We start from the raw sequence: 16562 nt of genomic DNA on the forward strand, positions 1-16562 counted from the left end.
AAGTTATTTCAACATATAATTTTCAAAAGGCAGATCCATTATCAAATGTGTATTTTGAGTATTAAAAGCGTTGTTACAATTGCTATTAGGTGATAAAGAACTGATATAAACATTTATTTGAAACTTTAAGATTATTGTACTAAATATAGTGGTCTTTATACAGTTTAATGTCAAGGTGAAAAAAAATAGACCTTCTAATATCAAATCCTTCTAAATTGAAAAAACACATTATAAATCGTAGAAGTGCGGGTGACACACTTTATTCCAAAGTTTGAGAATCTTTCGAGAATTTCCTTTGCAGTAATTTCAATATCATGGAGAGTGTGCCGGAACGCCAGGCCGATCAATCTATCTTGAAGCATGTTCATCCTCAACCACGTTTTCATGCGGCGAAGTGTCGAAAAAGAGCGTTCAGAGCTCGCATTCGTCACCGGAAGTGTACATAATATGCGAAGAAAACTATGAATTATGGGGTATAGTATTTATCGCAGTTCTTAAACGTTTCCAATGCAGTAGTCGGTAACTTGTTATCTTTTGACTTTTGCTTCTACCCCCAACGGCACTGCCAGTGATCAAGTCCACCTTTGAGCTTCAAACGACACATGCCATTATTCAAAAGAAATTTATATATGTATCTAACAAGCAGTCATAAGATTTTCCATTTCTTTGGTTTTCAAAGCACATAATTTTTCTGGAAGCAGCAAACTCAGTTGAAATCCATCCAAAACTTCTCCAGAAAAGCGCGTCTTTAAATCTTCCCCGATTGTCTCTAACAGAGGAATGTACTTTAAACCCTGTAGTATTCCTCGCAAGTTATCACGCAGAAATTTTCGCGTTTTGCTTGTTTTTCGCAGATTCTTGGTTTTTCTTCGTCAACTTTCAGTTCTGCCGCCATTTCGTTTCTGAATATTTGTTTACATATGTAGGTATACATACACATAACTCTATGCATGTGCGGTCGATTGTTCTTTTCTATATAATTTATAAGTCAATTAAGTAATAATACAAACCTTATTTAATCCATAAACCGATTATCTATTCATTATATGTCGTTTGCACATAGTAAATAAGCGAGTCTGTAAGCGTACATTTCTTAACATTAGAATTATCATTATTTAACACTAAAAATGCTCAGTTCTGTTATTTTCGAGTCCGCTGATGCAAAACTGTGGTGAAACACGCTCATTTTGGACGAGTACTCCTGCGATAAGTGATATTGTTTGACGTCGTAAGCCGTGTGAATGATTCACATTCTCTGGTAGAAAATAAACAAAATATTTTGGTGAGTATCGAATTTTTTTATATCTACTACTTAAGGGGCTATATAAGTTGTGTTGCGAAAAAATAAAAGAATATTCGGGAATTTTTTAAGGGATGTAGCGATAATTTTATTGAATATGAGTTATGCGTTTCGAAAGAACATATTGCGAAGTGCAAAAATACATTTAACCATTCAGAAATAATGAAAAATATCGGAGTTAGTGCGCTTTCCTCAAAATGCGATTTTCTTGAAGAGGTTGACGGTGAGCACGATTCCGGTGCAGCAACTCAACTGAAATCATAAAGCACAAAAAATTTCATTAGTACAAAGAAGTGTGGAATTCGTGAACGAAGGGTTTTCCTAAAAAAAAATTTTGTGGAAACGAGGATCATTTTTTCAAAAAGTCATGTTTACCGACTGAAAAAATTTTATTTAAAAAATCTTAACATTGCAATTTAAATTTATATAAAAAAAGGCTTCGTTGACGGACTGCCTACATTAGTTATGCACGAATTAAAAAAAAATAAAGAAAATCGGTGAGATAGATTGTTTGCAATCGTGCTCACGGCAATGGCACTTTTGGAAAAAACCGATTTCCGGACAAACGCCAGGCGAGCAGCATGTAACGCTATAACTTTGGTTCTAATGCACACATTTTTGTGAACATTTGGGAGAACATTCTCTACGACTTATACTTTCTGATGGAGCAATAAAAAAATTATCGATTTTTTGACCGATCGCAACGTATATAACCCCTTAATAACGGTACTATATATAATAGTTTATGTTTTATAGTAGTTTCATTCAACAAAAAGTAAAGTAATAAAAAAATAAAGTAACTAAACACATGAAAATTTAATTTGTTTTTGCTTTTTATTATTGTAAAAGTGTGCAAGTTATATTTGCAAGTGGTATGCAAAATATATCTGTATATATTGTTCATACATATACATAAGATTATACTATTGAATTAAATTTTTAATTTGTACTTTTTTTCATTGAATTCAAATTTAAGAAACAACTGTAAATTTTAAGTAAATATTTTACAAAACATGTTTATTATTCAAGAATCATATTTTCCGTAGGTATTTTGTCTTAAGAGTAAACAGGTTATTTTGACAACTTTGTTTATTTGGGTTTCTTTCTATTAGGTATGTTCTGCAAATCGTTTTCGGGCAAAGTTTTGATATTTTCAAATCGTTTGACGTTTTCTGTAAACTGTTCCTCTTTTATTTTTTTGAACATCAGCAAATCGTTTGCAATTTTAAAATAAGTAACTAAGTTTATTACAATGTAAGTATATGATAAAATAAAATAAAAATAAACAAAGTGGCAGTAGAAGAAAAATGGAAGGAGCTGGCCACATTGCTAAATACAGAAGGGTCACCCCAAAAGAACGTTAACGAATGAGAAAAAAATGTATTTGATCGAATATTAAAAGGAATGAATTTTACTATACATTTGTATGTGTTTTCTTTAATTGTTAAGATAAAGACTGGGAAGGTGCTTTTCCAAAACGGTTGGGCATAACGATTTGGAATCAAGAGCAACAGTCGGTCGATCGTAAAGCATATATTAACGAATAACGAAGAATATGTTGTCAGGATTTGTGAAACTTTCGCGGCCGTTGTGAGCATTTAAGATTTTCGATGTTTTGAGGCAGAAACAAACCCACCCCCACTAGCCGCAAAACGACCACGAGGTTCCGAAAATCAACACTCCCTCCAAACGTGCACGGCAACCAATTCATGATATTAGTGCCAGAAAAAAATTTTACAATATGAACAAGAAAAAGCTCACGATATTCGACAGAGGGATGCTGAAAAACAAAGTAATTCGTTAGCAGAACAAAACCGCCTTAAAGCTCATAGTTTAGAGAAATAGAGAAAGCACCACATCAGAATGGAGTGGTTACAACACTACAAAGATCAAATAAAATTGAGAATGCTTGAAATCGAATTATCACAATAAATACGCACCATTCACATACTTATCAGAGAGCTGCAACGAGTATGATTAAATCAGAACAATGAGTCGTGCCAAAAAGACAATCAAATCAAATCAGTTCATCATAGACAACATTGTTGATCAATTCGAGTACCGACCAGCGACAAATGATTTGATGCAACATGAACAATCTGTTCCTCGGCAATCACAATCGAGTAAACGGTATGGTTGGCTTCGGGTCAAATCGTAGTATGCCAGTTCATAGCGTTGCGACGATTGTTTGAATCGATGTGAAACTGCGAGTAAACTAAATTTTGGTTGGACTGGTTTGAATCATGTGTCGCACAAAATGTATCAGCTTTGAAAATGTGCGCATGTTACAAATTTTCGATGCGTAAAAAATGGAAATTCCATCGAGTACGTACATACATATATACATACATTTGTTGTATGTATGTACTCAATGGAATTTCCATTATATATGTGACATATGTACATACATATATATTAGAAATAGAACAGAAGTGCCTGAGTAAATCAATGTATAGGCGATGATATACAAACCGAACGCTGTCGAATATTTCAATCATTGAAATATGAGTATGCATCATTTACGGGTATTTTCTGCTAATGCGAACGTTCATAAACAATTCATGTATACATAAGCTGTCCTCTAGTGATTCAAGGTTGTTCTCTATCGCTAATGTGAAAACTGACAGAATCAGACAGAGTAACAGACCAATACTCGATTATGAACCAAAATTTATTACTCGTTGCAGTTCTCTGAAACTTATACACATACAATTTTATGTAGCAAAAGTATAATCCTCAAGTAGCCAACACCCTCGATTACCAGGTTCATCCTGTGAGAGACATTATTGTTTTGCACTGCTCATACTGAAAACAAAAGCATCTTGGGTTGCGAAATCACAAATTTTACAGACCTAATAGAAGTCACTCGTCCAATCATCGCATTTATGCTGAAAACACTTTTTCTATTAAAAAAGATGTTCCTTTACAAAGGGTTTCACCAGAGCTGTGTGGGTTTCATCAATGCATCCTATCACTCCTGATATTCCATATTTATGCACAAAGTGTGGTTTTGCTCTTCTTGGATCAACTTCCGACATTTAAAGGTTATTCCACTTAGGACACAAAATTTTAATCATTTTTGATAAAAATGTTTATTATGTTCTTCTATCGAGACTAATATCGGTATCCTTGCTACCAATTTTATTAAAATTGGATGAACATTCCTCTGACTAAAGGTATTATTTCGTTAGGTTTTTTTTAAAAATGCATGTTTACTTAAGAAACTTCAAAAAATCGATTTCTTTTTGCTTAAATCCCTTTAAAAATAATCTAAGAATATGTCCCCAAAGTTATAGATGGGAATTCGAAATATTGTCGAAGCTAGAAGGGAATAAGTGACTGAGCGTCTAGCAGATACATATGTATATGAGCGATTGGGCAGAAAACGTAAACTTTGAAGCGAAAGGATAGCAGGATAGAAAAAAAAATAACCGTCGTATGGAATTGGTACAAAAGGTTTCTCTTTGGCATTAAATTATCTTCTATTTGAACTAAAAAAAAACTAGGAAAAGTCAAGCAGATTATCCAAGATTTCGTATTCAACAAATTTTCGTATGATGTTTAAATATATAACTATAAACCCTAGAAACTTCGCTTTTATCAATCATTTCCTTCCCCCACAAAAAAATCCTCAAAATCGATTTTTTGAAGCCTCTAAAGCAGACCCTCCCCTTAAGCAATAGCTGGAAACAAACCTGAAGCAAACAAGAAACCATCTGAAGTCGACAAACGTTTTTTTCAAAACTCACGTGGTGCAGAAAAGGGATTACAATGGTTCCGTCATTCGATTCTAAATTGTTTGTTCACGTTCGCTCAACACATAAGCGGCCTTAAAAAACATTATTTCTTCAATAAAATATATTTAATTCCAGGTTATCTCATATATTGAACTAACGAATCCTTTTTAATTTGTTTTGTCAAACTGTCACAAAGGAATCAGCTGTTCCGAACATAAATTCTAAGTCAAAAGAAATCGAACGAATTGCAGAACACCTAAAACAAAACCGTATTGTCATTTCGGAACCGTAATATTTAATAAGTAGTTATTGGTAAACTAATTTAAAATGAAGGAGTCATTTTAATGTTTAACTGTCATGAAGAAATATTCCAGTCGTCAGATTGTTTATGTTTTACAATTGAAAATGGTTTGTTTAGTTTCTAGATTTTTTACACCTGCTCAAACCATTTGGGATCGCTAAGCTTAAATATCTGAAAAACGGGACATTATTATATGATAACACACTAAGCACAAGTTTGTAAAAATAGGTTTGATTAACGAGTAATATTTATGTACATATTTACAAAGCTCTTGTTTTGCATTAGTTCTTAATATCTAACATACTTTTCGTTTGCTATTTACGTTTTACTTAGTGCTAGATTAGCGTGCTGTCTTCGTTTCTGAGTTAAATTATAAAATCCTCCAACGATAAGTGCAAACGAAATAATGCAAGCAAATAATGTGCCATATTTCAAAGCATATTGGATGGCATTCAACCCGAAGGTGCTTATATAGAGATTGTCTATTATCTCATCGGTAAAGTCCCCTGATGTTATTTCTATCCATATAAGAGGTAGTATGGTGCCTTCTTTAATTCGATCCAATTTATCTGAAAGAGATATATGTATATGTTGAATATAACATTATTTCATAAGAAAGATTTATAAATAAAATGGGTATAATAACATTTTTGGTAAACACTTGTATCTAACTTTATACCATGTTCAGACCGGCACTTAATCACACGATTTCGGCTGTTGAATGGATTATCCCACTAGTCTTAAAAAATTATCAAGATTTCGCCATACAAAAATGACAGTTCCAAATCACTTCATTGAAATGATTTCGAACTGATCCACGCTAAATCTCTCTGTGCGACTCTGATTTTGCGCAATCTACTTGTCAGCACTGGAAATCTGTTACATTATCACAGCTGATTTAGACACTACAAAGGGGAAAAAATGTAAACAAACTAATTTTTTTTAAAGCAATGAATCTAATTTCACCTGAAAATCGACTTAACAAATAAAAAAAAATGCATCCATTATTTCTATTATATGGAAAATATTAAAAAAAGACGGCTTTTATTTGAAAATACTATATGACAATCTTTCCTTTTGATAAATATTAAGCGATGTGAGTTCTTGAATGAAAATAACAGCTGTTTTTTGATCTTTCTAACGGCAGTGAGAACACTGTTAGGTTATGAAATGCTTAAATGTAATCTAATCTTTTAAATTTTCGGTCTGAACATGGTATTAGATTGTATTTAGAATTTTGCATATCTAATTGTTGTTTGTATGGATATGCAGGTGCATTTACGAACCAGAATAGGCGTAAAACACAAATATCATGAGAATTACAATATAAATTTACCATATGACTTCGGTGTGGAAAATTAAAACGTTATATTTCGCACATATATCTATATTGTTGCATAAATGTACCTTTTTTGAAAGACGCAGTGGAGTCCATAATAGTACCGTTACCGGAATAGTATAGTCTTCAAATAAATCACTAATAAATTAACTTCTTTCCTACGTTTTATTTTAGTTGTGGTTTTTGGCGCTTTCCTAACGTATGTATGTAAGCGATACCGATGAAATTTCTTTGCCTAGTTTTTTTTAAAAGGATCCATGTAACGAACGCATATAAAGATTTTGGATTTTTGGTTAGACTTCATACCCTTGTTATTAGTAAATATGTTTAAGGGGGCATATTTTATTAACCATGAAATCGGTCTAAACTTTCAGTAGAGTCCCCATGCCATAATAATTATTTCCGTCCCTCTAGTTGACTTTACCCTCAATTGTCAAATATATTTTATTTCGTCCCTTAAGTTAAATGTATGCTGTTAAATATCTCATGTGGTTCAGTAATAAAAATTATTCATGTTAAATATAATATGTTAAATATAATTATTTTAATATCATTCATTTATTATATTTGTGAATGTTTTCATATTTTATAGAATGTAGAAGACAGAGATTATGTCAAGTCCATTTATGGTACGGTAAAAACAATGGGTTTGGCTGAAATCTCAACCATAAAATGCTGTTAAGTTGGCACAAGGTATCCAAGAAACCAATTATTAATCAAAATACTGGCTCGAATACCACCTTCTCAATAATGTAGTAGTGGGTGATATCGGATGATAACAACGCACATTCCCTATAACGGTTATGTTGAAAACTACTAAAATGGCGATAGCTCACTAAATGTTAAACTTATTACACACAACTTACAACTTACGAGGTGTGTTCAAAAAGTATCGCGAAAGTTTTGCTGACAGTTTTCTTCGATTGCAGGGGCCTGGTGCATCATGAGTTCTTGTCACAGGGAAAAACGGTCAATAAGGAATATTACCTGCAAGCTATGCGCAATTTGCGCGAAGCAATCCGCCAGAAACGCCCGGATTTGTGGAAGAACAAAAATTGGCTTTTGCACCACGATAACGCCCCTGCTCACACATCGTTGCTGTGCGCGATTTTTTAGCCAAAAACAACACTAATGATGCCGCAGCCACCGTATTCCCCAGATCTGGTCCCTGTAACTTTTTCTTGTTCCCTAAACTGAAAAGGCCCATGAAAGGACGACGTTACGCTTCTCTTGACGAGATAAAGACGGCATCGAAGGAAGAGCTGAAGAAGATAAAAAAAAAGATTTTTTGAAGTACTTCGAAGATTGGAAAAACCGTTGGCACAAGTGTATAATATGGGGATTACTTTGAAGGGGACAAAATAGATATTCATGAATAAATAAATAATTTTTGAAAAAACACAAAATTCGCGATACTTTTTCAACACACCTCGTACATTAAAAGATGGTGCCTAAAAGATTCAATGGAATCGGTGCAAAAATTGGACAATGGGCGTTGCACCGTTCACCCTAAGGTGAAATTCGATATCTCAGCAACCTACTTTCTATATATCACAAATTTTAAATGCATTTAATCCACTAATTTTATAGTTCATAAATCAAGTATCAATAGAGATATTAGAATAAAACTTTTCGCAAATAGTATTCTCAAGAGATGCCATCCTACTTCTAAAAATTGTCGAATCGAATCGTAATTCTTCAAACTACCAGATATACTTATATGGACTATAGTGCTTATGGCGGGTGGGATTTAAAATAGCATCCCCGATTTCGGGGTTAAAATGGGTATGTACCGAAAGAAGAGGTTCTCCAGATTTAGAAAAAAAAACTATGTATATAGTCGCTGACTTATGGTTTTGAGATATTTTCATTTAACGTTCAAAAATTTAGTTATTTATTGTGCGTGTTTCTTTGATGGATAATGAACTTTACACATATATTTTTAATTTTTATATCTACAAACACTTCACCAGTTCGTTCTACTCATTTGTTTTGCATTAAATATGCTAAAATAACCTTAATTCCAAGAAGTTTAAAGGGAAAGAACTGAAAAAAGGCCTGGTGCCACCGAAACACACCACTTCTTGCTAAAGCAACATCTGGGTAAGCCTCCTTGATCATATCAAACTTCTCTGTCGTAGATTTACCGAGTTTCACACAGAATTTAATCCCGTACATCTGCTCTAACAAACGCTGCATTTTCGGCTTGCACCACTCACAGAAACACGTTGCGCGAAAATGTTTGTCCTGACTCTCCAGGTGCTAGGAGACAACTGACCAGCCGCTCGTCCGTTAGCTAGGAACGCCCTCTACCGAATCCCGTCGGTACCAGCACAACCCGATGTAGAATCGCGGCCGAAGGAAATCAGTTCCATTACTTTCTGGACGAACCCTGTATAGCAAATTTAAGTGAACGTATAATATTAGACATACTGTAGTTTAATGACGAAAATGCGTACAACCGATCCACGAATTACCTCAGCTCCCATATACTACTCATACTTATAATAATGAGAGAAAACATGGCATAACATAACAATACTTAAGTTAAAAAGGAGCTGTGAGAACTACAAGCTCGTGGCCAAGCAAACCTTGCTACCTCTTGTTTTGCAGTGCTTTTACTATTACCGCGATTTGACTTATCAAACCTTTCTAAAAATTAAAATATATACAGAATAGGATATAATACTCAATAAATAAGTAGTTTCGTGAGGAAATAATTTTAATTTTTATACTATTTGTTATAAAGAAACTATGATAATAATTTTTTCTTATATTTAAATAAGAATCTTTATTTCTTATTCAAATTTTTTAATATTTGAGTAAAATTACTCTTATTTTTTTGATATGATATATTATTGAATATTTAATCAAAGTGTTTATATGCAGTTGGCGGCTATAGCTGTTTGGACCGGGCAGGCATTGAAACAACCCTGTTTTCAAGGCATTCGGTTGAGATTCCCTGCTCTAACACCTTACTTTGAGCTTAGCCGGTGTTGAGCTACTTTCATTTTCATGGCATGCCAAAGATTTCCAATCGGGTTCAAATTGGGAGAATTTTCTGGTCATGACATATGCGATATCCCAAGGACTGCAAACATTTTCTGAACCTGCAGAAAAGAAATTGTAGGCAGATGACATTTTTCTTAAATATAAACATGAGGATATATCAGTGATTAAACAGCAGATAAAACTTACCGATTTAGCCCGACGGCACGGTGCAATTTTAAGTGAACGTGCGGTGCGGAGTCGTCCTTGAAGATGGTCTTAGAAGTATGCTCATATTGGTCTTCTACGACGAGCACCATAAAATGGGATACAACTTCTTCACACTTCTCAGCGTTCATCATCCCATCAATAAAAAGTAAAGGACCTCGGATGTAAAAAGAAAAGCACGTCCAGACCATTTGGCTTTCAAGATGCTTAACCGTTCTCGTCACACAATTTTCGGCGAAACGTTACCCCCGGAAATCGGCGGACATACGGTAAATGGTCGTTCAGTGCAAATTAAATCTGCTTTTATCCGACCATATTACCGTTTTCCACTGCTCTAAGGACCAGTGACAATGCGTTTTCCCCCATTCAAAACGAGCAAGCCTCATTTTATTGGTGAAAAGCTGCTGGTTTCCGCACATTCAAACCATACTCCTGCAACCTCCTCCGTATTGTTATCGCACTTACTATTGCCACATTGTATTGCTCCTCTAAGCCCCGTCTTACCTCTAAAGAGTTTTTAAAGCGATCCTTTAGAGATAATCTATTGATAGCACCATCTGTTCGAGGAGATGTCTTCCTCCTAGTCCCAAATCTACTGTAACGCTCCAAACGATTTTTTTTTTAATAAATTGATAATTGTTGGATGGCTGCATCCTATTTTTCTCCCTATCTCGCGAACCGACATTCCTTTATTTAACGTACAAGTAATATATTTTTTATTAAGCGTTAATTTGCTTATATTTAGCGCACATTTTGAAAAACGTTCTACTTACTGCTCGATTTCTCTCAAACTATTCGAATATATTTGTCAACATTTCACACTTCAATGTTAAATAACGGTTCTTGCACAGATGACAACAAAAATTTATTCAAATTTCAACACAACCGTTATAATTACAGTTAACATACATATATTCATAATAAAATTGACTGGTAAGGTTTGCGTGGCCACAAGTGTAATTATCCAATTATATGCTCGCTGAATTTAATTACGCTAGTTTAGAGTCATTTTGAGACTGTGATGTTAGAGGCTCTTCAAATTCATTGTCCAATATATGTATCATGCCCCTAGCGTTGTCCCTATCATTTATTGTTAAGTCTGGTTGTTTTTCGATTTCATTGTTTATACATATGTATATTCGCAACATGTTGCACAAAGTATACAAATTTTGTCCACATAAAACTTGTGATGAGTGATACTTCAATGCCGGTAATTTTTTCACTGTGATTAAAAAAAAGTATCGCAACTGCGATCTCATTTTGTATACAGCTGTTCATTTCTATGAATTGCAATTGCCGTAGACGTTCCATCTTGTAAATTGCGATAGCATTGTCTTCCATGGATTGAAATGGCAGGTTGAATTGCGATTTCAACTTCTAAGTGTGACGTACTTATGATTTTTATTAACTTCAAGAAATTTATCAAGGAAAAGGAGTGAAATTTGCAGATGTTTGAAGTGGTACATGAAATATATGCAAAATGTAATATTTGAAGAAACATTTCCAAATAGACATCCGACAGTGGAATTACCAACGCAATATTTTTACCTTTTAAATGTACAAAGTCTTAAGTAGTTGAAAAATCAGCGGCATTTTAATATGTAAGTCTAAATACATAGAATGAACTATTAAGAAATGAATATATCAAAAATTATTCTTTTGGTAGACATTTGAAAAACTGTTTCGAATTTTTATTTTTTACCCTAGAAGTTCCAAGTCATTCGGTGAAGCAGTTTTTGGGATACGGTGGAAGAAATTTTGAAAAATACACTTTTGGGAAAAACGAGTTTTAAGTTTCAAGACCGCAACTCCACGTCAAAGAGCTCCTTCTTCTAACTGCTAGTTTATTAAAACGACTTTGAATTTCAAAAAACTACTTGACCTCCGTATTCTAGACATGTTAAGAAATCAATTTATGAAAAAATCGATTCTTTGAACTCATAATCCCCTTAAGTTGGCCATCACAGTCACTAGAAGTCAGTTAAATAGGGAATTTTTGCAATTTAATGAAAACCAAAATATCAAGAAAACATTTCATGTCAACAAAAGATTTCATTACGCTATTCCAACATACTTGAAGGTCCTGTCAAATGTGTGGAAAATTTAGTTGCAAATCGCCATCAAAAATGTTAGGTTATAATAGACAACGCGGGAGAATGGAGTAAGTAGTGAATGATTGTCACCCACAACAAAACAATTTATTTTTTATACAACAACATTTTTCTCAATAAATGCTACATACACTTCGAAAAACTAAAACGATTTTGTTTGAATTTTGTTTATGCTTGTCTGAAATATTTATATTAGAATCAAGCGAATTAGCCCAAATGTGATATAAACTCATCCTAGGAGGCTTAATTAAATATATGTATATGAGGTATAAGGAGAAAACATCAACCATAGAATCGAAAATCATTAGTTTTCAACATTCCCGTTATAGAGAGTGTCGATGGGGTTATAGGATCTCACCAATTTTCACAGTATCGGAGGAGATGCCGATATTTGTCTCGAGTAAATTTGGTTGACATAGTGCAGAAGCCTTTCAAAATGTTGAAAAACATAGAAATTCATAATAGGATGAAACTTATCGGAAACGAAAGATAGATTAACAAAACTTTAAGGCAAAATAATTTACTGGCGATGTGAGGTGGTGTGAGGTCGTAGCTAAATATTTAAGGGTAGAGAATGGTTTATTCTAATTTCTAGCAAAACTATAAAAAAAAGTTATGTGCCGATAATGTAAGTAATGAAAAGGTCTATAACGTTTGTAGTTATAAAGACGTTTTTCACATAACCTCAAAATGCATGTGAAAAATTCGCATATCCCAATTTTTAAGTTTTTTTATCTTGTACAAACAATTTTTTTCTTTCGAAATTTTGTGTAAACTTACCTTAATAAAATTTTTTAGTACTCGATTAGAGGAGATATATTATCCGAATCAGAACAGTTTGTGTCAAGCTTTTTCCTAAAACTCAATACATACATACATATTTCACAAACTCAACAAAATTTGTTAGAGTAGATTTCCCTTCACCAAATCCAGGCTAAGGACAAAAAATTTATGGAGAAATGAAGAGAATTAGTACAGTAATGTCACGTATACAAAACCATAAAATTAATTTGGATTGCGTACGATATTTTGTTTACCATATTTATCTTCTTTTGTTAGGTTAGAATACTGTCGTCGCAATATAGAATAATTAGAATAGTCGACAAGTAACCAAATTTTTTTTTAAAAGATAAAATAATAAATAAAATCGAGTCTAATACATTCAAATTGAAAGAGGTCTGTATCGGGAATGAGGACATATCAATAAGGCAAGTAGAATACCTATTCCGATTCTGTTCAGCCGATGATATTCTCAGTTTAAATTCTCATTATCAGAAATGTGAGGCTTTACTAATGCATATTTCATGTAATTGGTTTTACAGATCAATTAATTTTGTATTAATATCTCTAACAATTTGATAATAAATACTCAAAGAATTTCCATTACTCAGTATTTCATTTCGGTGGTTGCTTTCAGTATTTTAGCAATTTTAACCTCAATAGAATTGCTGAGTTTGAAACGCCTTATTATAATAGGTTCACCTAACTTTGCAGATATCTTACATATTGACCCATATATGCGGTATAAAGTTAGCCGAAAATTTTAAACTCCTATTTAAGGTTCATATATAGGAATGTATTGAGTTTTGGTATTAATTAGCATTACCTGAAATCGAAGCTGTTTGAGTTTCAATAATAGAGAGATTGACCAATATATAAACGATATAAAGTCAAGCGGATGTTCGAAAATCCTTATATAATATTAGTTATGGGAGGAACAATTTTCACGATTTTACCAATTTTAGGCACAAGTTGCATTGTTATTAGAAATAGTTTTTTTTTCAATTTCATTAAGGTATCATAAATATATAGTGACCGATTTATACGCTATTTAGGCAACCGGAAGTTCGAAAATATTTATATTAGGTATATGAGGACTAAGGGAAGTATTGTGCCGATTTTACCCCTTCTTACCAAAAGGGAATGCTGTTATCATTGACCGTTAAACCGTTTATGTTCCTTTTCTTCTGTTTTTCACTTCTTAAAAAAATAGCATAGTTTATCGCTGAATATACATTAGATAAATTATCAAGGAACTTCTCTTGAGCATTTCCTGATATTCACAGTTTCACCTTCCGCAATAAGGGTTAATGGTATTCGATAATATACACAATTGTCTGTGGTCCGTTTTTTAAATCTGTTGTTTCAATATTCTCAAAATGAAAAAGAAAATTGGTTTTTAAAACTTCAGTTTGGAAATAAATTAAATGGTTTTATTTGAAAACGGCAGGCTGAATTGCTTCTTGTCTAGAGAAGAAGAAATTTTCAATCGAAGAACGGAGCATAGCGCAATTGTGCATGCGTCAGAGGACTATGAATGGCTATGGCTATGAAACGAGGGTGCATCGTAGCACAACTGGTTTGCTATAAAACTATGTACAACTGCGATCAAATTCTTAGTAGGGTGCAAACGTAGAGGGGGAAAAAGTATGCGAAATCTCTTTTATACATAAAAATTATTTTAAACCATAAAGGCTCCAACAGTAAGAGCACAAATCACAAAAAAACTCATTGTTTAACTTATTTCAAGGAATTATAAGTGTGTATATCAAAAAAATTTATGAGGGATTTCGCCGGTCAAAAACTTAGTAGTGTAACAAATTAAACCCGAAATTTCGACAAAAAGTAGAAAAATATTTTTTTCATTTTTTTTTTTTAATTGGAAATTGTGTTTTTATGAAATTAGCATTTAGTTGCGTGACCTTTATTTGTTAATATTGCAGCGCAGAGTTGTTATATTAAGTCAACCAGTTTTTGGCATTTTTCGATGAAAATAGACTCCCCTGCGTTCTTTACCGCCTGTCATAGTTGCGTGGTCGTTGTCGGCTTATATCGGGCTACTGAATCTTTAATATAATGACCAAACTTTAATATTATAACCAAAAATCTCAATTAAATAAATGTATCTTACCGTTATCTTTGAATTTTCACAAAAATTTTCAAATAATTTAAATTTTTCAAACACTTCATTCACGCACAACGAAGATTTTGACTCACCAAAAACCTTTGTAAATAAAAACTCCCGCCAACACAAAAGCAACAAGCTAAGCGAAACAAGTCCTTGCATGTTTTCATGTCGACATCTGAAGCTAACGGATTTTAAAGTGAATCCCAAAAAAATATGTAATAAAAAAGTATAATCACAAAGACTACAAAGAATTTGACCTGAAACTGTATATACATATACAAGTATATATCAAAACAAGTAAGAAAAGGCCACGTCCGGGTGCACTCGAACATTTTATACTCTTGCACCCTGTTAGAATCAAAGCCAGGGAAATATCTTACAATGTAAAACGTCCACCAGAGGATCGGAATCTAAGCAATTTTATATATGACTTAACTTATACACTGACCTTTTCTTCTTTACTGGCGTAGACACCGCTTACGCGATTATAGCCGAGTTCACAACAGCGCGCCAGTCGTTTCTTCTTTTCGCTACGTGGCGCCAATTGGATATTCCAAGCCAAGCCAGGTCCTTCTCCACCTGGTCCTTCCAACAGAGTGGAGGTCTTCCTTTTCCTCTCTTTCGTCTATTCGGACAACATGACTTAATTCGCCGAACTATTTCAATATCGTCGTATAACTCATACAGGTCATCGTTCCATCGAATGCGATATTTGCCGTGGCCAACGCGTAAAGGTCCATAAATCTTTCGCAGAACCTTTTTTTCGAAAACTCTTAAGGCCGACTCATCAGATGTTGTCATAGTCCAAGCCTGTGCACTATAGAACAGGACGGGAATTATGAGTGACTTATAGAGTTTGATTTTTGTTCGTCGAGAAAGGACTTTGCTTCTCAATTGCCTACTCACTCCGAAGTAGCACCTGTTGGCAAGAGTTATTCTGCGTTGGAGTTCCAGGCTGACATTGTTGGTGGTGTTTACACTGGTTCCAAGATAGACGAAATTACCTACGACTTCAAAGTTATGACTGTCAACAGTGAAGTGAGAGCCAAGTCGTGAGTGCGACGACTGTTTGTTTGATGACAGGAGATATTTCGTCTTGCCCTCGTTCACTGCCAGACCCATTTGTTTTGCTTATTTGTCCAGTCTGGAGAAAGTAGAACTAACGGCGCGGGTGTTGAGACCGATGACATCAATGTCATCGGCATACGCCAGCAGCTGTAAATTCTTATAAAAGATTGTAGCTGCTCGATTAAGTTCTGCAGCTCGAATTATCCCTTACACAGGGTTGTGCGCTGGGTTTGGGTCCCACCACGTAAAAAACAGTAGCAATGAAAAAGATTCAGTTAAATACATATATATTCGCCATACGATTTGTTGGAAAAACCAACATTATTATATGTAGTAATTATACAAAATCAGACGGATGTTCAAAAATCCTGGTAATGGTCATATGGGGCCTAGGCACAGTGATGTGCTATTATGAGTCAAATACGTTCTGAAATTTTCATTGAGATAACTCAAATATTGGCCGATATATCCAGAATAAAGTCACCAGGAAGCTCGAAAATCTTTATATTAAATCAGGGAAGGACTCGATTCCACCCATTTTGGATACACAGAATTACTACTGCAGAAGAATCATTGTATCTG

The 16562-nt window shown here is 33.9% G+C and overlaps 1 protein-coding gene across 1 annotated transcript in view; it reads right to left on the minus strand.

Moving 5' to 3' along the window:
* Positions 1–1384: 1384 nt before the first annotated feature.
* LOC120772801 (lysosome membrane protein 2) overlaps positions 1385–16562 on the minus strand; it is a 33646-nt gene continuing 18468 nt past the window's right edge. The window contains exons 7-8 of the mRNA XM_040101584.1: positions 5661–5907; positions 1385–1552 (exon numbers count right to left, since the gene is read on the minus strand). Coding sequence (XP_039957518.1) covers positions 1549–1552; positions 5661–5907 — 251 coding nt within the window. The 3' untranslated portion in view covers positions 1385–1548. The remainder of the gene's footprint in view (positions 1553–5660; positions 5908–16562) is intronic.

The sequence above is a fragment of the Bactrocera tryoni genome, chromosome 3 (assembly GCF_016617805.1).
Source record: "Bactrocera tryoni isolate S06 chromosome 3, CSIRO_BtryS06_freeze2, whole genome shotgun sequence".
Classification (NCBI taxonomy): Eukaryota; Metazoa; Arthropoda; class Insecta; order Diptera; family Tephritidae; genus Bactrocera; species Bactrocera tryoni.